The sequence below is a fragment of the Euleptes europaea genome, chromosome 17 (genome assembly GCF_029931775.1).
Source record: "Euleptes europaea isolate rEulEur1 chromosome 17, rEulEur1.hap1, whole genome shotgun sequence".
Lineage (NCBI taxonomy): Eukaryota > Metazoa > Chordata > Lepidosauria > Squamata > Sphaerodactylidae > Euleptes > Euleptes europaea.
Window position 1 is genome coordinate 51488834 of NC_079328.1, and position 25934 is coordinate 51514767.

At 49.0% G+C, this 25934-nt stretch overlaps 1 protein-coding gene across 1 annotated transcript in view; it reads left to right on the forward strand.

Annotated features, from left to right (window-relative positions):
- The first annotated feature begins 250 nt into the window (after positions 1-250).
- The window catches only part of ZFHX3 (zinc finger homeobox 3), a 94237-nt gene continuing 68553 nt past the window's right edge, over positions 251-25934 (forward strand). The window contains 2 exon segments of the mRNA XM_056862422.1: positions 251-2976; positions 9447-9943. Coding sequence (XP_056718400.1) covers positions 285-2976; positions 9447-9943 — 3189 coding nt within the window. The 5' untranslated portion in view covers positions 251-284.

Genomic DNA, 25934 nt, shown 5'->3' on the forward strand with positions numbered 1-25934 from the left:
CTCTGAAGGCCATTCATCCCAGTTGCCAAGGCCTTGACAGCCGGCCGGAAGCGGTGGGTGGCCGGGGTACTTTGGAGCGGGCCCTGCTGGGTTGCCTGGGGACTTCCGCCCTCTCCCCTCTGTCTCTCGCAGGCTCGGCCGTGGGCAGGAGCGGTGTGGCAAGGCCGCCGGTGCTTCCTCCTTACTGATCTGCCTCTTTCTCTTTCTCTCTCCCTCCCCCCTCTGTGTCTGCCTTCAGGTCCGAGCCATACTGGGTGCCATGAACACTCCGTGCGGGCCTCGACATGGAAGGTTGTGACTCGCCCGCCATCTCGGGGAAGGACCATGGGTGTGCTCTCCCTCCGCACCAGCCGTGGACCGAACGCGGCGGCCAGTCTGGTACCATGGAGCAGTCTGGGGCGGAGAGCCATGGAGCCCTAGGCGGCCAGCAGGCTCCTCCCGGCGAGCGCTCCTCAGACAGGGCCGCCTCTGGCCCCAGCGCCGAGCCAGCCAGCAAGGAGGTCAGCTGTAACAAATGCGCCGCCTCCTTCGCCACCTTGCAGACCTACATGGAGCACCACTGCCCTGGCGCCTCCCGCTTGCTCCTCCCGCTGCCCGAGGAGAACGGGAGCGACACTGGGGAGGAGGGGGGGGAGGAGGAGGAGAGCGACGTGGAGAACCTGGCCGGGGAGATCGTCTACCAGCCGGATGGTTCGGCGTACATTGTGGAGAGCCTCAGCCAGCTGCTCCAGACTGGGGGGGCCTGTGGGGCTGGCCACGGGCCTGGCAGCAGTGCTCTCCCTTCCCTCTTTCTGAACTCTCTCCCCAGTGCAGGGGGCAAAGGGAGCGAGCCCGCTTCTGCTGCGCCAGTCTGCCCGCAGATCATCAACACTTTCCACATAGCCTCGTCCTTCGGGAAATGGTTTGAGGGCTCGGAGCAGGCCTTCCCGAATACCTCAGCCCTGGCAGGGGCCAGCCCTGTCCTGCACAGCTTCCGCGTTTTTGATGTGCGCCACAAAAGCAGCAAGGATTACCTGAACAGCGACGGTTCTGCCAAAAGCTCCTGTGTATCCAAAGATGTTCCCAATAACGTGGACCTGTCCAAATTTGATGGCTTCGTGCTCTACGGGAAGCGGAAGCCCATCCTGATGTGCTTCTTGTGCAAGCTGTCCTTTGGGTACGTCCGCTCGTTTGTGACCCATGCCGTGCATGACCATCGAATGACTTTGAGCGAGGAGGAGCGGGAAATTCTTAGCAATAAGAACATCTCCGCTCTTATCCAAGGGATAGGCAAAGACAAAGAACCTCTCATCAGCTTTTTGGAACCAAAAACCAAAAACTTTCCACACCCTTTAGTTTCCACAGCTAACCTTATAGGCCCAGGACACAGTTTCTATGGCAAATTCAGTGGGATCCGAATGGAGGGGGAAGCGGGTGGCCCTGGGGAGGCTGCCAGTGGAGCCGAAGAGCCTCATTCCTGCCTCTTGGCCCCTGGGGCCCTCTTGAACCTTGGAGGGCTAACCAGCTCAGCTTTGAAGACCCCAATTACCTCAGTCCCCCTGGGCCCCCTGGCTTCCAGTCCTACCAAATCCTCCGAGGTGAAGGACCCCGGGGTAGCCGAGTGTGAGAAGCAAGAGCTGGCTGACCAGGACGGCGTCCCAGAGAAAGCCGAGCTGGCTGGGGAGGAAGAGGAGGAGGAAGGAATGGAAGAGGAGGAGGAAGAGGAGGAGGAGGAGGAGGAGGAGGAAGAGGACGATGAGGGGTGCAAAGGGCTGTTCCCAAGTGAGCTGGAGGACGACCTGGAGGACAGGCCTCCCCAGGAGCCTGAGGCTGTGGCAAGTGATGGCGGCGGCAAGAAGGACCTTGCTCTCTCAAACCAAAGCATTTCTCCCTTAATGCCTAGCGTGCTCCAGAGCCTGTCCTGGGGCACGGCTTCTTCTTCTCGTTCTAACTCTGCTTCTTCCTTTGTCTTTGATGGTGCAAACAGGAGGAATTGTTTAAGCTTTAACAGTGAAGGCGGTGAGGGCAGCCGGAGACTGGACTTCAGTGACGAAAGTGCCAATAGAGACCATTCCGCCCTGCCGGAGCCCAGCGAAAGTGTGGAGGGCGAGGAGGGGAGCTACGCCTCCCACCACCAGCATCTGGGGCCCCTCTGTGAGCTGGGGGGCGGGGAGTGCCCCTCGGGGAGCGGGGTGGAGTGCCCCAAGTGCGACACCGTCCTGGGCTCCTCCCGCTCCCTCGGGGGTCACATGACCATGATGCACTCGCGGAACTCCTGCAAGACGCTCAAGTGCCCCAAGTGCAACTGGCACTACAAGTACCAGCAGACGCTCGAGGCGCACATGAAGGAGAAGCACCCCGAACCGGGTGGCTCGTGCGCCTACTGCAAGAGTGGGCAGCCCCACCCGCGGCTGGCCCGGGGCGAGAGCTACACCTGTGGCTACAAGCCCTTCCGGTGTGAGGTTTGTAACTACTCCACGACGACCAAAGGCAACCTCAGTATCCATATGCAGTCCGACAAGCATCTCAACAACATGCAGAACCTGCAGAACGGGGGTGGGGAGCAAGTGTTCAGCCATTCTGCTGGGGCGGCTGCGGCGGCAGCAGCTGCCGCTGCTGCCGCAGCTGCCGCAGCAAACATGGGGAGTGGCTGTGGGGCCCCCTCCCCCACCAAACCAAAAAGCAAACCTACCTGGCGGTGTGAGGTGTGTGACTATGAGACCAATGTTGCCAGGAACCTTCGCATCCACATGACCAGTGAGAAGCACATGCACAACATGATGTTGCTGCAGCAGAACATGAGCCAAATGCAGCACAGCCGCCACCTGGGCCTGGGCAGCCTGCCTGCCGAGGCTGAGCTCTACCAGTACTATTTGGCACAGAATATGACCCTGCCCGCCCTGAAGATGGACAGTGCTGCTTCGGAGGCGCCCTTCCTGGTGGGCGGCTTCCAGCTGGACCCCACCAACCCAGTGGCCTCCCTGGCCCCGTCTCTAGGTGAGGCGATTGGGTGTCTTCAGGAGGGGGGTGGTCTTGTGCAGCTGTGTGTGCGGTTGGGGCAACCGCTGGAAGGAAAGCCCCTTCTTTTAGTGGCCAGGAGGCTGCACAGATGTGGCATTTCTAGGGCCGTGTGGGTTTGTTGCGTGGCACATGGGATAAGGTCGGGACTGCAGCCATGGGGTGGGGCACCGTGGTAGACTTACAAGTTAAAGACTGAGTCATGCTTGTTTCCAACTCTGCAGACTCTGTGCAAACTCCGGCTCTCTGTTGTTAAAGAGAAGCGCCAGGCAAGTTTGTGCTTGGAGCACCCTGAGGGCCGGGGGTGTTCGTTTCTGCGGCAGGGTCTCTTGGGAGGGCCTTCCATCCATGCTGCAATCCGTAGGAAAGGCAGAACGGCCAGTCGCACCTTCCACTACAGTCCTGTCTCTAAGCAGACCAGGTTGGTTGTGGTGGTTTCTTAGTGCCGAGCTAAATGCTCGAAACTCTTAATTTTAATCCCGTAATTAAGCAGAGCATTAGCGCCGTCGTTGGATGTTCTGGTTGGGCTTCAAGAAGTGTGTTCCAGAGGGCTGGCTGTAAAAATGCGGCGTAAAAGGTGTGAGGGGAGTTTTTAAAATCTCCTTGCCAGCAGGGCATCTATTTGGAATTCAACAGAAAAACTGTTGAGTCTTGGGGAAGGCAAATTTGCCTCTTTTTAGGGAAGGCTCTACTTGGCCACCCACCCACCCCTTTGGTTTTTTTCTCTCTTCCAATCAGCAGCTTATTGTTATCCCCAAACAAGGAGTCTCTCGGTGCTTCCATTACAGAGGAGGATGTTGCCTGTTTCCCGCCATGGGAAAGCGTGGCTGCCTTTGATGCGGAGCAGAAGTCTGCTCTCTGCCTGCCTGCCTTGAGTTCAGAATGCCTGGGAGAGCCTTCCTTTGACGCGCCAACCAGCTTTTCAGGGAGCTGTATTTACCTGCTCATTCCCAGGCTCTGGTCTGAGGTATTCTCTAGAAAGAGCCCTTTTCGTTGGTAGTTTTGCAACATGTTAGAACGCCTTGCGAAGGTCATTCCTAGTTTGTTGTCCAGGAGGCCCCAGCAGGGCTTGACTGTTCCTGTGTAGGCAATGAGGATGGCAGCTGTTGTGGGGAGGGCTGGCCTTGGCAGGGGGGCCCTTCTAGGTCCAAGGGTGGGGATGGCAGAGCAAGTTGCCGAGCAGGGCCCCGGAGGGCAGAAGAGCAATTTCTGTCACCAAAGCTTCTGTGGTCAACGTGAAAAAATCTTCCTTGCACAGGATCGACTGAAGGAGATGTTTGTGTGTAAAATAATGTGACTAGAATGACGTGATTATTTTGTAGACGTCTGTATTAATGTGATGACTTGTGTGAGAAGGAGGACACATGGAAGAGAGAACCTTCCCCTCCCCCAATTCCCCGCCTGCCCTTGCTGTCCTGTTTTCTGCTGCCCTTTTAATGGGCAAAGTCCCTCTGTGGGGGTTGGCTGAAGCGAGGTGAGGTTTGGACATGGCTAAACACTTTTGAATCCAGCCGTGGGCCCTTCTGCTCTCCACTGTTTCTGTGCCCTGACCCCAGGGCGGTGGGCTCTGCCTTGGCTGGAGTGTCCCAAGTGCAGCCATGTGTTGCCTGGCGTGTCCTCCTTACCTAACAGGATGTGTCTCTGAACTTGTCCCTTCTTAGAACCATAGAATCATAGAGTTGGAAGGGACCACCAGGGTCATAAGAACATAAGAAAGGCCCTGCCGGATCAGACCAAGGCCCATCAAGTCCAGCAGTCCGTTCACACAGTGGCCAACCAGGTGCCTCTAGGAAGCCCACAAACAAGACGGCTGCAGCAGCACCATCCTGCCTGTGTTCCACAGCACCCAAAATAATAGGCATGCTCCTCTGATACTAGAGAGAATGGGCATGCAGCATGACTAGTATCCATTCTAACTAATGCCCCTTTCCTCCATGAACATGTCCACTCCCCTCTTAAAGCCCTCCAAGCTGGCAGCCATCACCACATCCTGGGGCAGGGAGTTCCACAATTTAACTATGTGTTGTGTGAAAAAATACTTCCTTTTATCTGTTTTGAATCTCTCACCCTCCTGCTTTAGCAGATGACCCCGTGTTCTAGTATTATGAACTCTCTCCACTCTCTCCAAACCATGCATAATTTTATAGACCTCTATCATGTCTCCCCTCAGCCGCCTTCTTTCCAAGCTAAACAGCCCTAAGCGTCCTAACCGCTCCTCATAGGACAGTTGCTCTAGCCCCCTAATCATTTTGGTTGCTCTTTTCTGCACCTTCTCAAGCTCTGTGATATCCTTTTTTAGGTGTGGTGACCAGAACTGTACACAGTATTCCAAGTGTGGTCTCACAATAGATTTGTACAAGGGCAGTATAATATCAGCAGTTTTATTCTCTATTCCTCGTCTAATTATGGCCAGCCTGGAATTTGCCTTTTTTACAGCAGCCGCACACTGGGTTGACATCTTCATTGAGCTATCCACTACCACCCCAAGATCCCTTTCTTGATCTGTCGCTGCCAGCACAGATCCCATCAGTGTATATGTGAAGTTGGGATTTTTTGCCCCGATATGCCTCACTTTACACTTACTCACATTGAATCTCATTTGCCATTTTAATGCCCATTCTTCCAGTATGCAGAGATCCTTCTGGAGCTCTTCACAGTCCGATTTTGTTTTAACCACCCTAAATAATTTGGTGTCATCTGCAAACTTTGCTACTTCACTGTTTAACCCCAACTCCAGGTCATTGATGAACAGGTTGAAAAGCACCGGTCCCAACACAGATCCCCGAGGCACCCCACTACTCAAATCCCTCTATTGTGACAACTGACCATCGATTCTTACTCTCTGCTTCCTATTTTTCAGCCAGCTCTCAATCCATAAGAGGACTTGTCCTCTTATCCCATGACTATGAAGTTTGCTTATGTCTTTGGTGGGGGACTTTGTCAAAAGCTTTTTGGAAATCCAAATACACAATATCTACAGGCTCATTCCTGTCCACATGCTTATTGACGCTTTCAAAAAACTCTAATAGGTTAGTGAGACAGGACCTACCCTTACAGAAGCCATGTTGGGTTTTGCCCAGCAGACCTTGCCCTTCATCTAGTCCAACCCCCTGCACAATGCAGGAAATTCACAACTGCCTCCCCCACACACCCCAGTGACCCCTGCTCCATGCCCAGAAGATGGCCAAGAGGCCCTCCCTCTCATGATCTGCCTAAGGTCATAGAATCAGCATTGCTGACAGATGGCCATCTAACCCCTGCTTAAAAACCTCCAGGGAAGGAGAGCTCACCACCTTCCAAGGAAGCCTGTTCCACTGAGGAACCGCTCTAACTGTCAGAAAATTCTTCCTAATAGTAGAATGCACTGCCTCGGAGGGTGGTGGAGTCCCCGTCTTTAGAGGTCTTTAAGCAGAGGCTGGATGGCCATCTGTCGGGAGTGCTTTGATTGTGGAATCCTGCATGGTGGGGGGAGGTTGGGGTCACTGGGGATGTGGGGGGGGGAGGTAGTTGTTAATTTCCTGCATTGTGCAGGGGGTTGGACTAGATGACCCTGGTGGTCCCTTCCAACTCTATGATTCTATGATTCTGTAATGTCTAGATGGAAACTCTTTGGATTTAATTTCAACCCGTTGGTTCTGGTCCAGCCTTCTGGGGCAACAGAAAACAATTCGGCGCCCTCCTCTATATGGCAGCCCTTCAAGTACTTGAAGCTGGTTATCATATCCCTTCTCAGTCTTCTCCTCTTCAGTCTAAACATACCCAGCTCCTTCAACTTTTTCTCATAGGACTTGGTCTCCCTCACCATCTTTGTCGCCCTTGTCTGGACATGTTCCAGTTTGTCTTTAAACTGTGGGGTAGGAGGTATGATGGAGGCTGCATTTGTGCTAACCATGGTTTGAGCTTCCAGAAGCACAAGCAGCAAACCATGGCTTTGAACTGCTTCTCTGGCTTCTGTGCTCCCTTCATTGGATTTATGTCTGTTCATTCAGAGATTTATACCCAGCCTTTGTCCCCAGCGGGGACCCAAAGCAGCTGGCATTGTTCTCCCCTCCTCATTTTATCCTCACAATATCAACCCTGGAAGTCAGGCTGGGCAGCAAGTGACGGGCACAGGCTTAGCCAGCTGTCTCTGTCGCACGTGCACTCCGCTCTCCGTGGCATTGCAGCCATGGAGACAGCGGAAGGGCTGGAGCCGGCTGTGGGGCGTCAACTGGCGCGTCATGTCAAACTGAGGCTAACCCTGGCCCACTTCACAGCACAGCCCCTGATTGGCTGGCCACTTGCAAACCGTGGCTTTTAGTTCAGCCCCCAGACCATGGTTGAGCCTCTTAATGATGACGGGATGCTATGTCGAAGTTGAACCTGTGTGGCTCGGCCCTCATGACGCCTGGTCTCCTGTGGCTTTTCCACAAAAAAGGACAGGATTCCGTGCGGGGGGTGGGGGTGGATGAGAAGGGGAGTCAGCTTAGAACTGAGACGCATGGCTGAAGGTGTGAAAGCTGCAGAAGAAAACTGTTTTCCAAGCTGTGGGTGAGGGTCATGGAAGTTTTGGTGGGGGGAACAGGCAGTGTCTGTGCTCTGCTAGTTTTCTTATCAAATGGAACTTTATTGTGTTTGTTCTTAATTGTACTATTTGATAAATGTATGACGTGTAAAAGTATAAACGCCTTATTTATATTCAAGATCCATTGTATGTACTTTTAAGCTTGACGTTGCCAACATTTTGCTGTGGTTGATCCATAAATGTTTTTACATGCCGATATAATGCATGTCTGCTAGGACTGTCCAGTAACTCCCCAAAAGGGAGTTCCCAAAAGGAACAGGCCATAGCTGTGATTAGAGAAAGAACAGGCTGTAGAATATGAAGATACCCCAAAGTGGTATTGTGAGGCTACCTTGACAGTTGCGTGGGTAGAACTAGTAGCTGTGTTCCTAGTAACTGTGGATGTGTATCTGACCCCCTGTTCTCAGCAATGGAGCGCAGTAGATGAGGTGGGAATCTCACATTGTTAGCAAAGCTGACCTTGTAAGAGAAAACAAAAGAACACTCCAAAGAATAGATGAGTATCCAGTTCTTTTACCGTTCATCCCACATTGGATTGTGAAGTTTGTGGATAACATACAGCCTTATGTATCATTTTCTTCGATATAAATAAATTATGTTTTCAAAAAGTTGAAATTATGCACAGTGCTGTAGAACTGCAGGCTGCAGCATCCAGAGATTTCTAAATGTATCATGGTTTTTTCCAAGACGGAAAATAGTTGTAAAATAAAAGTTGAAAATAGAAACCATCAACATTATAGTAAACAAAAGAAAGGTTTTGTCGAAGGCTTTCACGGTCAGAGTTCATTGGTTCTTGTAGGTTATCCGGGCTGTGTAACCGTGGTCTTGGAATTTTCTTTCCTGACGTTTCGCCAGCAACTGTGGCAGGCATCTTCAGAGTAGTAACACTGAAGGACAGTGTCTCGACTGTCCTTCAGTGTTACCAGACACTGTCCTTCAGTGTTACTACTCTGAAGATGCCTGCCACAGTTGCTGGCGAAACGTCAGGAAAGAAAATTCCAAGACCACGGTTACACAGCCCGGATAACCTACAAGAACCAAAAGAAAGGTTTTGTTATCTGGACTTAGATCAGTGTGTAGACCTTACTCCTAAAGCTTTCATTTGTTTCTGTGTGGTATTTTAGAGAACTCAGGACATAAGCATTCCTATAATTGAGGATTAGCAATATATTTGGATAGTCAGCTAATCTACTTAACGGCATTGAGTGGTATATTTTGGTGGATGCTGGCATAACTCAGAATCAGTGTCTGAAAGATCCGCAGCCTCTGATCCTGACATTTGAGCTGCATGGATTGCAGAAAAGGTGAGGGTGTGTGTGAATGGCAGCAGCCCCCTTTCTTTGCTTCCCTTGGTGGCAAAAACTGCGGCTGGTGTGAAACAAGAGGGGTGGGCGGTAGCTGTGTTGGGTGGGGCCCACTGGCCTGTGGGAACACGTGCCGAGGGTTGTCTGGTGTCCTGCAGCATTTGCAAGTATTTCCCCAAGATGTCCGAAGTGTATTGCTTGTAGAGGAGCCTGTTTAGATTTGGCAGCGGTCACTATTGAGATCTTTGACTCTTAGGTCTGAGGGGCTTGCAGTGACGTGAACTGGCTGCCTTCTTCGGCGTGCTCCATAAGAGGTGTGGCTGTCCTTCCAGAAGGGGGAACATTTCACTAGAGGCTTTCCCCAAAATGCCCCCTTCAGGCCTCAGGGTCAAAATGGGGGTGGAGTGGGGAGAAGTGGCCTCTTTGCAAAAACACCCCGTTTGTTTCCTGGCTCCCTGGGAGGCCCTTTGGTGCGTGAGACTTCTCGGTGCCCTGCTGGTCCTGAAGTGGACGCCAGGGGTGGGGAGAGAGTCTTTGGCCCTCTCCTGTTTTCTGATGGCCTTTCTCCTTTCTCTGCGCAGTGGGTGGAGAGATCCCCCTGGACATGCGACTCGGGGGTGGGCCGCTGGTGTCCGAGGAGCTCATGAACCTGGGGGAGACCTTCACGCAAACCAACGACCCGTCTCTGAAGCTCTTCCAGTGTGCCGTGTGCAACCGGTTCAGCACGGACAACTTGGACCTGCTGGGGCTCCACATGAACGTGGAGCGCAGCCTGCCCGAGGAGGAGTGGAAGGCAGCCCTGGGGGACTCGTACCAGTGCCAGCTGTGCCGCTACCACACGCAGCTCAAGGCCAACTTCCAGCTCCACTGCAAGACGGACAAGCATGTGCAGAAGTACCAGCTGGTGGCGCACATCAAGGAGGGGGGCAAGGCCAACGAGTGGAGGCTAAAGTGCGTGGCCATCGGGAACCCCGTGCACCTGAAGTGCAACGCCTGTGACTATTACACCAACAGCCTGGAGAAGCTGCGCCTGCACACGGCCAACTCCCGGCACGAGGCCAGCCTGAAACTCTACAAGGTAAGCAGCCCCTTCTTTCTCGGGGGTGGGTGGGGTGGGGGGCTGGTTGAGAGAATCTGTTGACTTGGACACCGGCTGAGCTTCGTTTTACTCTTTAGTAGTTTTGCCAGGAACTGCTTTTCTAGAGGGACTCCTGAGCTGCTTTCTGTGGGGTTTCCGCGTGAGGTTGTCAGCAACAAATGCTGTCCAGAGCCCTGGCCACTCACTCTCCCCTCCCCAGAGAGAGGGGGGTGGCTGGCCTCACACAAGCCTGTTCGCTGTGGGGGAGGAAGGGTGCCGATTTACTATTGGGGCCATGCTGTCTATTGCCTGCCAGACCAAAACTATGAGGAAAGATGGAGAAGGAAGTCAGGGGAAACATGTGCTCTCTTCATACTGTAGAGATGAGGTTTTGAGTGCTATGAACTGTGCATTGGAAGAGCTGATCATGGAGACCACTAGAGACCATAATTAGACGAGGAATGAAGCATAAAACTGCTGCTATCATACTGCCCTTGTACAAATCTATGGTGAGAACACACTGTGTACTGTGTGTACTGTACTCTGTACAGTTCTGATCACCACACCTAAAAAAGGATATCGCAGAGCTTGAGAAGGTGCAGGAAAGAGCAACCAAAATGATCTGGGGAGTAGAGCAACGGCCCTATGAGGAGCGGTTGAAACCTCAGGGCTGTTTAGCCTGGAATGAAGGCAGTTAAGGGGAAACGTGATAGAGGTCTATAAAATTATGCATGGTATGGAGAGACTGGACAGGGAGAAGCTTTTCTCCCTCTCTCATAATACTTCCTTTCCTTTTATCCCTTAGAAGCTCCTTGATCAATTGATCTTGAGCAGCATATATCTAGTGTTGGAGGGATATAAGGATTGAAACAAATCTTGCCACTGACAATGTAGCCTTGGGGTCCCTATCGCTTAGTAAAAAAGGCATTATGTCAGTCACAGAGGCATTGGATTCTCTCATAATACTGTAACGCAGGGTCATCTGGTGTAGCTGGAGGGTGAGAGATTCAAAGCAGACAAAAGGAAGTATTTCTTCACATAATGCATAGTTAAATTATGGAACTCCCTGCCCCAGGATGTGGTGATGGCTGCCAACTTAGAAGGCTTAAAGAGGGGAGTGGACAAGACATACCTATTCTCTCCAGAATCAGAGGAGCATGCCTATCATATTAAGTGTTGTGGAACACAGGCAGGACAATGCTGCCACAGTGGTCTTGTTTGTGGGCTTCCTAGAGGCACCTGGTTGGCCACTGTGTGAACCGACAGCTGGCCTTGATGGACCTTGGTCTGATCCAGCATGGCCTTTCTTATGTAGAGGGGATGTGACCCTGGACTTGGCTCTGGGTGCAGCCTGAGCATGAGATAGGAGGTGTTCATCTGCGTGGCTTCTATGCAGTCCCACATTGGGACTGCGCAGGCCAGCCACGGATAAGATTTGTCAGCTTCTAGCAAAATCTATAAGAGAGTGCTCCCCCTCCCCTTGGGGCAGGCAATCTCCCTGCCCACGGTCACATGACCCAAGGGGGAGGGAGCACTCTTCCCTCCAGTTCTCTTTCTGCCGCCATGGAGAGAGAACGTGTCAGCACCTTCCTCTAGCCGTGGAGCCCCAAAAAGCTCCACTTTTCAAGAAATGTGTGTGGTACTAAAATGGCGAAGAATGATTCCCACACTGAATGCCTCCTTTGTCTGGGGGAAGGCCACATTCCGGCAACTTGTAAAAGTTGCTCCAAATTCACCAACAAGGCCTTGAGGGTTTGGTCGACTCAATTACTTTCTCATCTTTACAAAGAGTCGCTTCGCCCACGAGGTCGTTCTGCTGAACTGGGTACTTTGACCGGTAAGTCCCAACTCGATGTGGGACCCACTACAAAAACTGTCCCAAAAAGTTGGCCCTTCTAAGAAGCCTTCCTCCGTCGTTATTCGGCCAGCAAAGTTTATTGCTCCGGTTTCGCAAGATGGCCGCGGCCGCGGCTCATCGCACCATGCTTCCCGCTCCAAATCGCCTCGGCGTCTATCACCTTCAATCCCAAGCCAAGTCGCCTCGCTTGCCTCGTCCGTCTGAGTCGCGAGCTCCCGACAAAGCTGCACAGCAGCCCATTACCATAGAGGATTCGCCTCCTCATTCCCTGGCTACCCCCTCGGTTCCGTGTCCGAGCAGGGCCCAGGAAGACTCGGCTGAGTTCAAACAGCACCTCCTTCACCTCTATAAAGATGTGCCTCCGGTGCTTAACAAGTCCCCACGGCCTGATGATAAAGGGCCTCGGGCAGAACCTACAGAGATCCAGGTCGGTGCCGATCAACCACCCCCTCCTGTGAGTGCTCATCAAGACTCCCAACATTTGGTTGAAAGGAACCAAGCGGAGTCGCCGAAGGGTTCGTCCCATCTCGAGCCCAGCCAACAGCCTCTGCGTCGATCGACTTCTCTGCACCAGTCTCGATCCCCGGCTTCGTCCGGATCCATTCGCCGTCGGGCCGTAAACTAGATACCCTTGCCAGAAAAATTTACACTTCCACTGAGGTGGGCCTCCGCATTTCCAATTTCCTTGCCATCATGGCCAGGTATCAATACTCCCTCTGGGATCGTATATCCCCTCAAATCTCCATCCTTCCCGACAATCAACGTCCCTCGGCAGTAGCCATTCAGTCCGAAGGCATGTCCCTCGCAAGGCAACAGCTTACAGCTGCACGCCATGTGGCGGATTCCTCTAGTAAAGCCATTGCCTCTGCCATTGTCATTCGCCGGCATGCCTGGCTGCTCCAGTCTGCTCTCCCCTATGACACTCGAGCCCGTATTGAGGACCTTCCTTTTGAAGGGACATCTTTGTTCAGCGACCAAACTGATACTTTCCTGGATCGCCTGAAAAAGAACAAAACAAATGCCAAATCCTTAGGGATTGCTCCCCAAGTCCCCGATTTTAAGCAGCGTTATTTTGGCCGTCAAGCCAACCAATCTTCCCGCCCATATTGTCTCCAGGGTTCCTTCCAACAACCCTCCTTCCGCCCGTCCTTTCCCTGCCCGCAGCAGGACAGGAAGTTCCCACCCAAACCCAGGGTCCATAAAGGCCCCAGAGGGTCTCCCGGCCATTTCAACAAACCGAAGCAGGCATGACTAGATGTGTCTGCTTGCTTTCTTGATCGCCTGTTGGCTTTCTACCACTCATGGTCTGCTATTACCACTGATGTTTGGGTTCTCAAAATAATAAATGTTGGTTACTTCATAGAATTTGATATGTTACCTCCATACAGGCCCACCGGCCGCTCCCTTTCACTGGCCCCAGACCTACTCGTACAAGAGGTTACCACTCTCCTGCCTAAGGGAGCCATTTCAGAGGTTGCACCTTCGGAACGGAATCGCGGGTTTTACTCCTGCTTTTTTCTTGTGGATAAAAAAGGGGGGAAGTGCCCTATCCTGGATCTCCAGGACCTTAACACCTTTATTAGGACCAGGAAGTTCCGTATGCTCACGCTCCCAGAAGTGCTTCCCCTCCTGGATAAACATATGTGGTTCGTGGTGTTAGATCTCTGCGACGCTTATTTCCACATCGCAATTCATACTGAGTGTCGCCAATACCTAAGGTTTGAATGCAATGGAAAATGTTACCAGTACAATTTGTAGCCCTTCAGGTTGTCCGCAGCCCCCAGGACATTTACGAAGTGCCTTGCAGTGGTGGTAGCCCACCTTGCTCTGACGGGTTGCGTAATATTCCCCTACCTTGATGATTGGTTGGTAGTGGATCCTTCACAATCGGAATTGGCCACACAGGTGGACTTAATCCTCTCAGTCCTTAACAATCTGGGTCTTTTGGTTAATTTTTCTAAGTCTAAGCTTGTACCTGTGCAAATACAAACCTTCATTGGGGCACAGTTGGATGCTGTCCAAGCCAGAGCCTTCCTCACTGTTCAGAGGGCTCGCGCCATCCCAAAAATGGTGGCTAAATTCACAAAAAAAAAAAAAACAGCGGCCCATCATATACAGAAATTGTTAGGCCTCATGGTCTCTACTATGGCCGTGGTGGAGTTTGTAAGGCTTCGTATGCGCCCGCTCCAAAACTGGTTCCTCCGGTTGTTTAGGCTCAATGTTGATCCCCAATACAAATGCCTTTCCATCCCTAGATATGTTATTTCTTCCTTGCAATGGTGGGCACGCGATGCCAACATCCTCTCAGGTGTCCCCTTTCATCGCCCTTCTCCTCAGAGGTACCTGTTCACAGACGCTTCCCTGTCAGGCTGGGGAGTTCATTGTGGTGACCTTACGGCCCGGGGTACTTGGTCTTCCTAGAATCCCGGTTGCACATCAATTTGTTGGAGCTGCGTGCTATCCGTCTTGCTCTGTCTTCATTCACAGGGCACCTGCACGGACAGCACCTTCAGATCGCCACAGTCAGCTCCACCGCCCAGTTCTATATAAACAAGCAGGGCAGCACAGGGTCCGTTTCGCTCTCCAAGGGAGCCAGCGACATCTGGGAATGGGCCATAGCTCACCGCGCTACTCGTAGCGATTCACATTGCGGTCCAGAGCAATACACTATCAGACGCTCTAAGTCGCCTTCCCAGTCAAGCGCACGAGCTCACCCTGAGCAGCGCTTGTCTCCACCAAATATTCCGCCATTGGGGTTATCCGCAAATAGACCTTTTTGCCACACACCTCAACTCAGTGTGTCCCAGGTTCTATTTGAGGGCGGGAGCCAGCCCGGGCTCAATGGGAGATGCCTTTCAGGCAGTTTGGAACGGGGCTCTGTTTTATCTCTTTCCCCCATTCCCTCTACTTCACAAGGCCCTAGCCAAGGTGAACCACGACAAGACAGATGCCATCATTGTCACTCCGTTTTGGCCCAGGAGTTCGTGGTTCGCAGTGCTCATGTCACTTGCACAAGGGAATTACATTCTTCTTCTGAGGAATCCCTCCCACTCCCCCCCGGACCTGCAGCTTGCGACCTGGAGGGTGCTACCCCGGGGCAGTGGTCCTACAGAGTAGCTAAGGTTCTGCTGCATTCGTTAGTCTTCCACACGGCGGTCCTACAACGCTAAATGGAGACGTTTTTCTGATTGGTGAAATATTTTTAACCTCAATCAATTGCCCACTGTCTGTTGTGTTTGATTACCTTCTATCCCTCAAAGATGATGGCTTATCTAATTCTTCCATTAATCTTTATTTAGCTGCAATATCGGCTTTTCATCCAGATATTGACTCCTTCTCATTTTTTTCTCATCCCCTTTCCAAAAAGTTTTTGAAGGGTCTCAGTAAAATTGTATCCTCCTGTCACTCCACCAGTTCCCCAGTGGAGTCTCTCCTTAGTCCTTTCACAACTCATGAGACCTCCGTTTGAGCCATTAGCTACTTGCGAATTGGCCTTACTATCGTTCAAGGCGGCCTTTTTAGTCGCCATTACCTCGGCAAGTAGGGTGAGCGACATGTCAGCACTGTCACATTCCCCTCCTTATACTAAGTTCCACTCGGATAGGGTAGTATTGAAGCCTAAGATTTCCTTTTTACCTAAGGTTGTTTCAGCCTTCCACCTTCCACAGGACATTGTCCTTCGCGTTTTTTCCCCTCACCCATCCTCTGATGCTGATAGAGCATTACATTCCCTCGATATCCGCAGAGCCCTTCTTTTTTACATTAAAAGGTCTCAGAACTTCCGTAAAGATGACAACTTTTTTGTTTGCTTCAGCGGACACCGCAAGGGTCATCGTGCTTCTCCTCAGACCCTCTCGAGGTGGATCACGTCAACCATCAAAATGGCATATGAGTTTGCTCACCAGGAGTGCCCTCCTATGATCAAAGCGCATTCTACCAGAGCGTATGCGGCTTCCATCGCCTTTTCCTCCAAGATAGATCTCCGGGACATCTGTAAGGCTGCCACCTGGTCCATGCACTCTACGTTTTGAAACACTACGCTGTGGATGTGGACTCTGCAAGAGATGCAGCCGTGGGACGTGCTGTCCTGCAGTCTTTATTTCAGTGACTGTCCCACACCCACCGTCCTGGTAAGCGAGCTCGCTACTCTCCCAATGTGGGACTGCATAGAAGCCACGCAGATGAAAAACAGAGTTTCACTTACCTGTAACTGTTGTTCATCTGGTGGATCTTCTATGCAGGCACACATCCCGCCCTCCTTCCCCGCTGTGGGACCTTTCCGCTAGACCAGTGGTTGGTTCCGTGGCGGCAGGTTGGAGAACTGGAGGGAAGAGTGCTCCCTCCCCCTTGGGTCATGTGACCGATGGGCGGGGAGATTGCATGCCCCAAGGGGAGGGGGAGCACTCTCTCTAGATTTTGCTAGAAGCTGACAAATCTTATCCGTGGCTGGCCTGCGCCTGCGCAATCCCAATGTGTGCCTGCCTAGAAGATCCACCAGATGAACAACAGTTACAGGTAAGTGAAACTCTGTTTTTCTTTCACCACTTGGGAACAGTGCTATTCAGCTCAGCATTCATGTGAATGGAATGTTTCCTCTAACGTCCAAAACAATCATACTTAATTTCAGAAGAGGGAACTAGTCAAAAGGAAGCTGAAAAGAAGAATCAAAACAGTCAAATCCCCCCAGGATGCAAATTATTTAAAACTCTGTTAAGTGAAGCCCCTGTAGACCTCATACCTCAGATTAGGAAGAGGATGCTGGTGTGGTTAATGAGCCCAGGCAAGAAGGCCTCCTTCAAAAACTAGAAGACTTGCCTGAAAAAAAGTAACAAAAAGGAGCCCAGGGGGTGGGGGTGGCAGGACCAATGTAAGTTGACCATGCGGTAAGCAAAAAGAGAATCTGAGGGGCAGGTTGCTAAGAGCAATAAGCCCAACAGTAAGCATTTCTTCATATATATCAAGAGCAGCAAACTGGCCCATGAGGCAGTTGGGCCATTGCATGGCAAAAGGATGACAGGACTGCTTAGGGAAGATGGGGAGACACAGAGAAACTGAATGGATTATTTTGTGTCTGTATTCACTGTGGAAAATGTAGGGCCCCCCACCCACACAGGAGCACCTCTGTTTTCAGGAAGGAGTTTGGATAACCGAGTCAGACTGAGGGGACTCCAAATGTATTACCAATTTCTAAAAACTGTACAGTGGAGATCCAGGAGATAATAGGCCAGTTAATATAATACCTGTTCCAGGTAAATTAGTAGAAACGCATTGTTAAATACAGAATTATTAATCATGTAGAGGAACAAAGCCTGTTAAGGGAAAACCAGCCTGGCTTCTGCAAAAGGAAGTCTTGCCTCAACAAGCTCTTGGGGTTCTTTGATAGGGTTAACAAGTTTGTGGATAAGGGTCATCTGGTAGACATTATAATCCTGGCCCTGGCCCCATTGTATTGGATGTCCCTTCATATGGACAATTACCAGCTAACACTGTAATCTACTTTGAGTCTCAGTGAGAAAGGCAAAATATAAATACAGTAAATAACAACAACAACAACAGCAATAGATGGTAAGATGTTTGACAAGGTACCTTTGTGCATGACCACCAATTACTGGGGATGGTGAAAACCAGGGTGAATTGTGAGAAGCCCAAGGAGGACCTCTCTTAATTGTGTGAGTGAGCAACCACGTGGCAAATGGAATTCAACACAGGTAAGTGTATGGTAGTACGCGTTGGAACTAAAATAGTAAATTTAAATAAATGCTGATGGCGAATGAATTGGCGGAGAGTGGGAGGGAAAGATCTTGGGGGTGGAGTGGAAATGTGGACTTGGTTTGTGCAGTGTTGAAAAAGGCAAACTCCATGTTGGGGATTATCAGGAAAGGGGTTGAAAACAAAATCGCCAGTATTGGCTATTGCTGCCCGGGGTATCCTCACATGGAATACCATATATCGTTTTGATTGCCATATGTAAAGAAAAATACTGTAGAGCTAGGAAAAAGTGCAGAGAAAGGCAACTGAGATGATGAAATGATTGGAGCACCTTACTTAAAGGTAAGGCCCTTTCAGTTTGGAAAGAAAAGACAGCTAAGGAAGAAAAGTGATAGAAGTTTATAAAATTAAGCAAGAAAGTGGCTAGAGAGAACGTTTTCTTCCTTCTCCCATGGAGGTTGATGGGCAACAGATACAGGATGGATAGAAGAAAATACTTCTTCACTCAAGAGTAATGAAATTGTGAAATTTGTTGCCAGTGGATATGGTGGTCGCCTGGAAAATGGGTGGCTTTAAGAGGGAACTGGACAGACCCGGGTGTGTGTGTGTGGAGAGCTTCGTCAGGCAGTGCCAGCCACGGCGACTGAAGGGAACTTGTCCCAGAGGAGGTCAGTGTGGAAAGCAACCCCAGGGAGAGAACTGGGCTCTGGTGCTGGGTTTGCTGGCCGGCTGCTGTGTGAAATAGGGTGGTGAACCAGGTGTCCCATGGGTAGAATCTGTCAGAAGCGCCCGTGGGTTCTCGCGGGCCTTGATTATTTGTGTCCATGCTGCAAGAGGGAAGCCCGTATTCTTGGTGCAGTCGGGGCGAAGGTGGAGATGCAGAGAATGGAGGCGTTGCCGGAGGTATGTGGATGCCTCCGTGTTCCCAAGAGATACTCTGGCAATGCCACTTACTGCACTGCAGGCGCATCAGTGTTTCCCACAAGAAACCCACGTGGCTGTCCAAAGTGGGTCCTGAGGTGCCCTTCCTTAGAGTGGGGCTGACGATTGCACTCACTTTATGTGCCCGTTCACATGTAATGGCCAAACCGTGGTTGGTGGGTTGTGATTGTGCCTCTGGCCTGGGTGCTCCAGTCTCCTCCTTTCGTGGTTTATGGCAAAACATCGTTCTCTGTTACATCTGAGTTGGATTTCCCAACCTGAGCAGTCGAGCTGCCTCAAATGTCCTTTGACTTCTGCTTAGCACAATGTCCTTTGACTTCTGCTTAGGGAATTTTAAACAGCCTTTGCTGGTTTCGGTGTTATGTGCCTTGCTGAAGCACGCAGTCTAGCCCTCGTGGCGATCAGGTAATGGCAGCTTTCTGCCACGCTTGTGACAGTTTGTGAAGGAGGTGGCCCTTTGCTATAGGCACTGGGGGTAGAGCATCCAAAGGAGTCCTGGTGGCCTTAAAGAGCCCCCCCCCTTGGTGGCTGGCTGGTGGGTAGCACTCAGGAAAGAAATGCCCCCCCATCCTGTCCAGTGCAGAAGAAGAGGGAAAATGTAAGAAAAAAATAGAGTGTTGTTAAAAGCCTCAGAGAAGTTCCCTCAGGTCTACTGGTGCATCCGAGGGGCGAAGGTGGGGCTCTGTCCCTCGAGCACGCAGGGGTCCGAGCCTGCGGTGCTGGAGGGAGAGGATTTTCACACCGAAATGGTAGCTCTGAGTTTCCAGCTTCACTTCTCTGTGCAGGCTCAAAGCCCATCTGTGTGAATGCACAGATGAGCCATCCGGGAACAACAGGTACAGGTAAGCAGCCTGTTTTGGAGGTAGCAGCAAACCATGTTTTGCCGCACACCAGAAAGTCAATGAGAGAACTTGAACTTGAGAAGTCTGGAGGCGAACCCATAGATTATGTTGATGGACATGGAAGGGCCGGTGTGCCGAACAGGTGGAGCCACTCTCAGCTTTTGTTTCAAGCTGCTGCTTTTGAGGAGCAGGCAAGGGAGGGTGGTGGAGAAGGTCCGGCACCAGATTTTGTTATGGTTATTAGGTCATCTTCACATTCGATCCTCTCAATGATCGCGTGAGTTTTACCTGAGGCTAAAAGAGAGTGACCCTGCTAGCAGTGTGCGGATCTGAGCTTGAATCTCCCCGTCCTCGGCCACTGTGACCTTTCTTGCTGCCAAGCCAGAGCCCCTCCCCACCTACACCTATCTCCCCCCCCCCCCCTCCAGACATGTCGGCTGGGAAGCCCAGCATACAGTAAACAGTCCTTTTCCTGGTGCAGCAGAATTGCTCCAGACGTTTCTATTGATTTTTTCACTGGACTTAAAGCTTCACCTTTTTCTCTAATCATCCCGTAATGGCTTTGGTATGAACAATCAGGAACAAATTGCCATAAATCTCAGCAGCTTCACTTGTGTGCCCAGGTTCTTTTCCTTACTCCCCTCTCAATTTTCTTCCATTTTGATTCCTCTGGCTTTGCCTCCATTTCCCCCTCTCCTCATCCCTAGATTCCTACTGGAAGTTGCTCCCTTGATATTGGTTCCGGGCACTTCTGCTTGATGGTGAGACCCAGGTGGAGCTCTTGCAGAGGTTCCAGGAAAGGGCAGAGATGGCCAAAAAACTCTGCTGCCCGCTACGTGGCCCTGCTCAGCTGGCCCCAGACGTACTAAAAACGGGGGACTCTGCCAGCTAAACTTTAGTGCGTTGCAGTTAAGACTCCAGGTTCAGTCTGCTGTTTTTTTTATTCTTTATGCATTATCTATAGCATTTTTATTCTGCCTTGTCACCCAATTAAAGCCCTCAACACTCTGAAAAGTTTTTAAAAATTATAAGTCAACTTTAAAAACAATGCATATCTATAAAACAACAATTAAAACCCAAATAGGAAGGGAATGCCAAACCAAACGGAAAAGACTTCACCCCTTGGCAGAAGATAATGATAGAGGGGGACACATGAATCTACCTGGGGTGGGAGTTCCGAAGTCTTGGTGCCACGGCTTGGGTTCCTGCACGCCTTGCCTCCTCCCCCTCAGAGGACCAGGGGCCTCTGAAGCAAGGCCTCGGGAGACGACCCCAGTGGGCCCTCCTGAAGGGATCCTGGTCCCAAGCTTTAAAGGTCAATCAATGCCAGCGGTGCCTTGAATTTTATTATTTTTTATTTTATTTTATTAGATTTACGCCCTGCCCTTTCCCAGCCAAAGCCAGGCTTAGGGCAACTTACAATGCTTCAGTACAATGACATAAAATCATACACAGATACATGGATAAAAGCATAAAGTCTACATTTCTATTTGTCATCAAAATCCTAGAACAAACAGACCGAAACAGATGGCACCCTAACCAAATTGCTCCCCTAATATGGATTAGAAACTGATATTATACAATTTCACCATAAAGTGGGGGGGGGGTCAACAGATCCTAACAAGTGGTGAGAGTAAAATAGTAAAATGGAGACCAAAGGGAGTGAGGAAAGGGGTGCAGAAACAGACCGGAAGCCAGGGTGGCTGCAGACAGGGCTGGAGTGATCTGATTCTGAACATGCAGTCCAGGGAGCTTTGGGTGAAGCAAGGGGGGCGGTTGCTGGAAGGGGCCTGCGGTGTCTCAGCCGGGGGGCTCTTGTCCCTCTTGCTCCCGGAGGCTCCTTGGTCCCATGGGGCTCTCCCAACGTGAACCAGGAGCACCAGGTAGTCTTCTTCAAGGCACGGGAGCCTCTGGGAAACTGGGAGGCAGAGGGCACAGATGTGGAGCAGGAGATTTTCCCTTTTAGAAAGAGTCATTGTTTCATAAAATGAGTGGATGCCATTGCCAATACAATGCAAGCTTGGCAGATTCAAATTATTTTTTTCAGTCCTTAGTAATTGCGAGCGTACGTGTAGGCTTTATTGATTTGTAGGTGCAGGGGGATAAAATCACAACTGCACAATAATATAAATAAAAAATCAAGTTATGAATTCAAACTACAACCAGCGCTCAAATTCTTACCTGTATGTCTCCCCTCGCATGGTGGAAGGGAGATTGTAATCACTAGTCAGATATAGAGCTAACAAGTAGTGCAAGGGAGGCTGCGGAGAGTGACCGTCAAACAGAGGTGCCCTAGTGGCCTGTTGGGGTTGGGAGGAGGAAGAAGAGGAAGAAGAAGAGTTGCTTTTTATATCCCACTTTCTCTAGCGTTAGGCTTCTCAAAGTGGCTTACAATCGCTCCCCACACACACACACAACAGGTACCTTGTGAAGTGGATGGGGCTGAGAGAGTTCAGAGAGAACTGTGACTGGCTAAAGGACACCCAGCAGTCTTCATGTGGAGGAGCAGGGAACTGAACTCTAATTCTCTAGCTTAGAGTCTGCCACTCTTAACCACAGGGCTACGCTATTGAAACAGATGAGTGGGCATCCACAGCTTCATATGCATAATTCTTTAGGTATCCTGAAATCAGTTTGTTGACTGTTTTCAGTGCCTTTGGATCCCCCCCCCTTTAAATTTAAACAGTTGAAGGAAAATGCATGCTATATTGTCTTTAAATTTTCACAAGTCTTATTCAATTAAAATAATTTTTACATAAAGCTTTGAATTTGTTGACTGTAACACTTAAGCCACACCTGATTTATTAATTTTGTTCTGATCAGATAGTTCAGGTCAAGTGTTCTTTGTTACTGGGATATAACGTTAACGGGGAACTTTTAAGATTCGGTTTAATAAAAGTAAGACAAATAAATATGCGGAATCTGATCGCACACCATGGAAGGCGTTGGGAAATGTCCCCAGAGAGCCCCTCCCCAGATCTCCCCTTTTGGGGGACAGCAATTCAGCGCTCTTCTTCCCATGGGATGGTTGGTGGTTGGGAGGTGGTTTCTGTCTTGGAGTCAAACACCACCTCTGAGTCCTCTGGCCGAGGAAAAGGGATGAGTTTAAAGCACTGGTGAGGGACCTTCTAAATGGAAATGGGTTTCTATAACAGTCAAAGCCGATTGATTGCTAACTGAAGGATTTTTGGTGATTCAGAGGCCATGCAGTAAGTTTCTCAGGTGCTTTGGTGTTTTTCTTTGCCACTCTCTGCGGCTTCTTCACCAGCTGGATTCCCACCCCGGCCCCCACAAGGGTCTTCTGCGCAGCTGGGGGCCACAGCAGGTTTTGGTGGCTGAGGGCTCATTGGAGAGGGCAAATATACAGTGCGTACTTTCCTATCAAATCTAGACTTATTCTGACTTCCGGCCAGGGTAGCTGGACTGAGCGCCAAGTTTCCTAAACCCTCCAGAGAAAATCCAAGAAATGTTCAAATTGGGGCGCTAAATAGCACCCCAACCCGGTCCTAAATAGTGGACTAGGGAAGCAGGAAATTCCCTGCTGCCATCTGTGCGGTTTGACCTCCTGAATTCTCCGAGGGAGCTTTTTTAAGTCCCCCGGAGGTTTAGATGCCGGTCCCGTGGACAAGAAGGGAATAATCATCGCCAGAACATTTCTTTAGGTAATTAGGCTCAGTCCTCCCCCTTCAATCACCATCTAAGAAAAATCATCAATACCAAAACCTCACCTCCGGGCTCTCATGTTAGTTACCAATATTCTTCCATATTTCCTTTGAGAAAATAAATACCGGGAACTAGCTGAATAACATTTTGAATTCCCTGCACCTCCTTTCATATAACTGGATAAGTTTGGCTTGCAAGATCCACCCAATATCGCGGCAGGAACCTTATCATTCTGATCAGCCAAAAAGACTAAACAAAGGAGGCTTAAATGATCGGCATGGGACTCACCAATCAGATGCGGCCTTTTTGCAAGGGGAGGGGGAAATTGGAAACTCTCCTTAGCAACTGAGAAGTCTTTCCGGTTGGAATCAGTCCTCCAGCTACGCATTAGAAAATCTAACCAGACGACTGCTACTTGCATCCTCTATGGTCAAATGCGAGCTGTAACAACAGAGGAAGAACGACGCAGGACCGGAACTACGTCTTACTCGTGCTACATTGAAATCCTTCCTACCCTTAACCATCGAGACGAGGCGATAGAAGGTCCACACTCCAGAATTGATATGATTTGGGCAAGTAAATCAATTTTTACTCAATTGCGTAAGATACATATTATTCCAAAAACTTTTTCTGATCACAATCCAGTTTCGTTTGAATGGAAATATAGACAAGCATTTAGATGGAGATTAAATTATAAACTTCTAAGAGAGGAGAAACTCCAACAAGAGTTAACCATTCTTATTAAAGACTATTTTGAAATTAATATGAATGGAGAAACTACGCTGGATATAGTTTGGGATGCCTTCAAATCAGTGGTGAGAGGATTTATGATTCAGAAACATTCTGCATGGAAGAAAACACAATTACAATTGACTAACAATATTCTTTGGAATTTACAAAAATTGGAACAGCAATTTATTGCAGAAACACAAGAGGATTTGAAGAAAGATATCCAAATGAAGATCTCCATTTGTAAACACCAACTAAATTTAGTGATGACAGAAGAGATGAATAAGAATTTGAAATTTGCCAAACAAAAATATTTTGAACAAGCAAATAAACCAGGGAAATGTTTGGCTTTACAACTGAAACTCCTTTCAGAAGAGGATAATAACAAAACTGCAGTCACCAAGAGGTCCATTATATACCTCTACAGAAATACAAAAGGAATTTGTGACTGATACCAGTTAAGAAAATGGAAAGGTTTTTGAATTCGATACAAATGAAAGCTTTAACAACAGCCCAACAGAAACTACTAGATGCTCCTATTACTAAAGAAGAACTCCAAGAAGCAATTGACAAACAAAAGACAGACAAAACCCCCAGTCCAGATGGAATCACTGCCCTATTTTATCGACTTTTTAATCAAAATTTTATTAATTACTTTCTGACACTTTGCAATAACATTTTGGATACAGGGAAGTCGCCTGAGACATGGTCATATGCCTTTATATCTTTGATTCATAAATCGGGAAGAGACCCAGAAAAAGTTTCCAACTATAGGCCTATCTCTTTGTTGAATGTGGATTACAAAATATACGCCGCGATTTTATCAAATAGACTTAAACAATTTATTAAAGATTTAATCCATGAAGACCAAGCGGGCTTTGTACCAGGAAGGCAAATTAAAGACAATATTAGAATACTTTTAGATTCATTGGAATACTATGAACATAATAATCAACAAAAAGCAGCTTTTGTCTTCCTGGATGCAGAAAAAGCGTTTGATAGGGTCTCTTGGGATTTTATGCAAAAAGTCATGGAAAAAATGAACTTTGGTGAACGTTTTCTGAGAGGCCTAACTGCTATATATACATCACAACAAGCTAAAATTTTAGTTAATGAATCAATGTCGGATAATTGCGTCATACAGAAAGGCACTAGACAAGGTTGCCCGCTATCTCCACTATTTATTTTGGTCCTGGAATCCTTGTGTTGTAAAATTAGAGCAATGGGAGATATCCGTGGATTGAAAATAAAAAAAACATGAATTTAAACTAAAGGCTTTTGTGGATGACGTTAATTTTGGAAGACCCAATACAATCAATGGACAAATTGGTGGGAACCTTGAATGAATTCAGTTCTGTTTCAAGTTTTAAAATCAATCAAGAAAAAACACAGACAATTTTCAAGAATATGTCAGAAATTGAACAGAAAGACTTTGTATCATTTACAGGTTGGGAAAAGACTAATAAAGTTAAATATTTGGGAATCTGGATTGCTACAAAGAATAAAGACTTGATTACAAATAATTATTTAAAGCTGTGGGAGTCAGTCAAGAATGATATGATAATCTGGTCAAATAAGAAGCTCTCAGTGCTGGGACGTATATCAACAATTCAAATGAATATTTTGCCGAGGATGCTCTTTTTGTTTCAAAATTTACCAATAATTTCCCATGCTAAGTACTTTGAAAGATGGAGAAGAGATCTATTGAATTTCATCTGGCAAGGGAAAAAATCGAGAATTGCTTATAAATATCTTGTAGACTCTAAAGACAGAGGAGGATTTGCACTCCCTAATTTTCAAATATATGCTGAAGCGGCTGCTTTCATATGACTTAAAGACTGGATTACTCTATCAAATACACGGTTACTGGATTTAGAAGGTTTCAATAATATAAGTGGATGGCATGGTTATTTATGGTATGACAAAATAAAGATACAAGCATCATTCCGGAACCATATAGTGAGATCCTCTTTATTCAGAATATGGTCCAAATATAAACATATTTTGGAGACCAAAACTCCAATGTGGATATCATCACAGGAAATGTTAACATTACGTACGCTTAGACCAGACCGATTTGTCACCTATCAAGATATATTGAAATGGAATGGTAAGAAATGTACTTTAAAGGAGTATCAGGAGTTGCAAGAGACTTTGAACTGGTTTCAATTCCAACAAGTTACATCAGTATTTTTACAAGATTTGAAAACAGGTTTTTCTAAAGATAAATCACTCTTTCATAAACTCT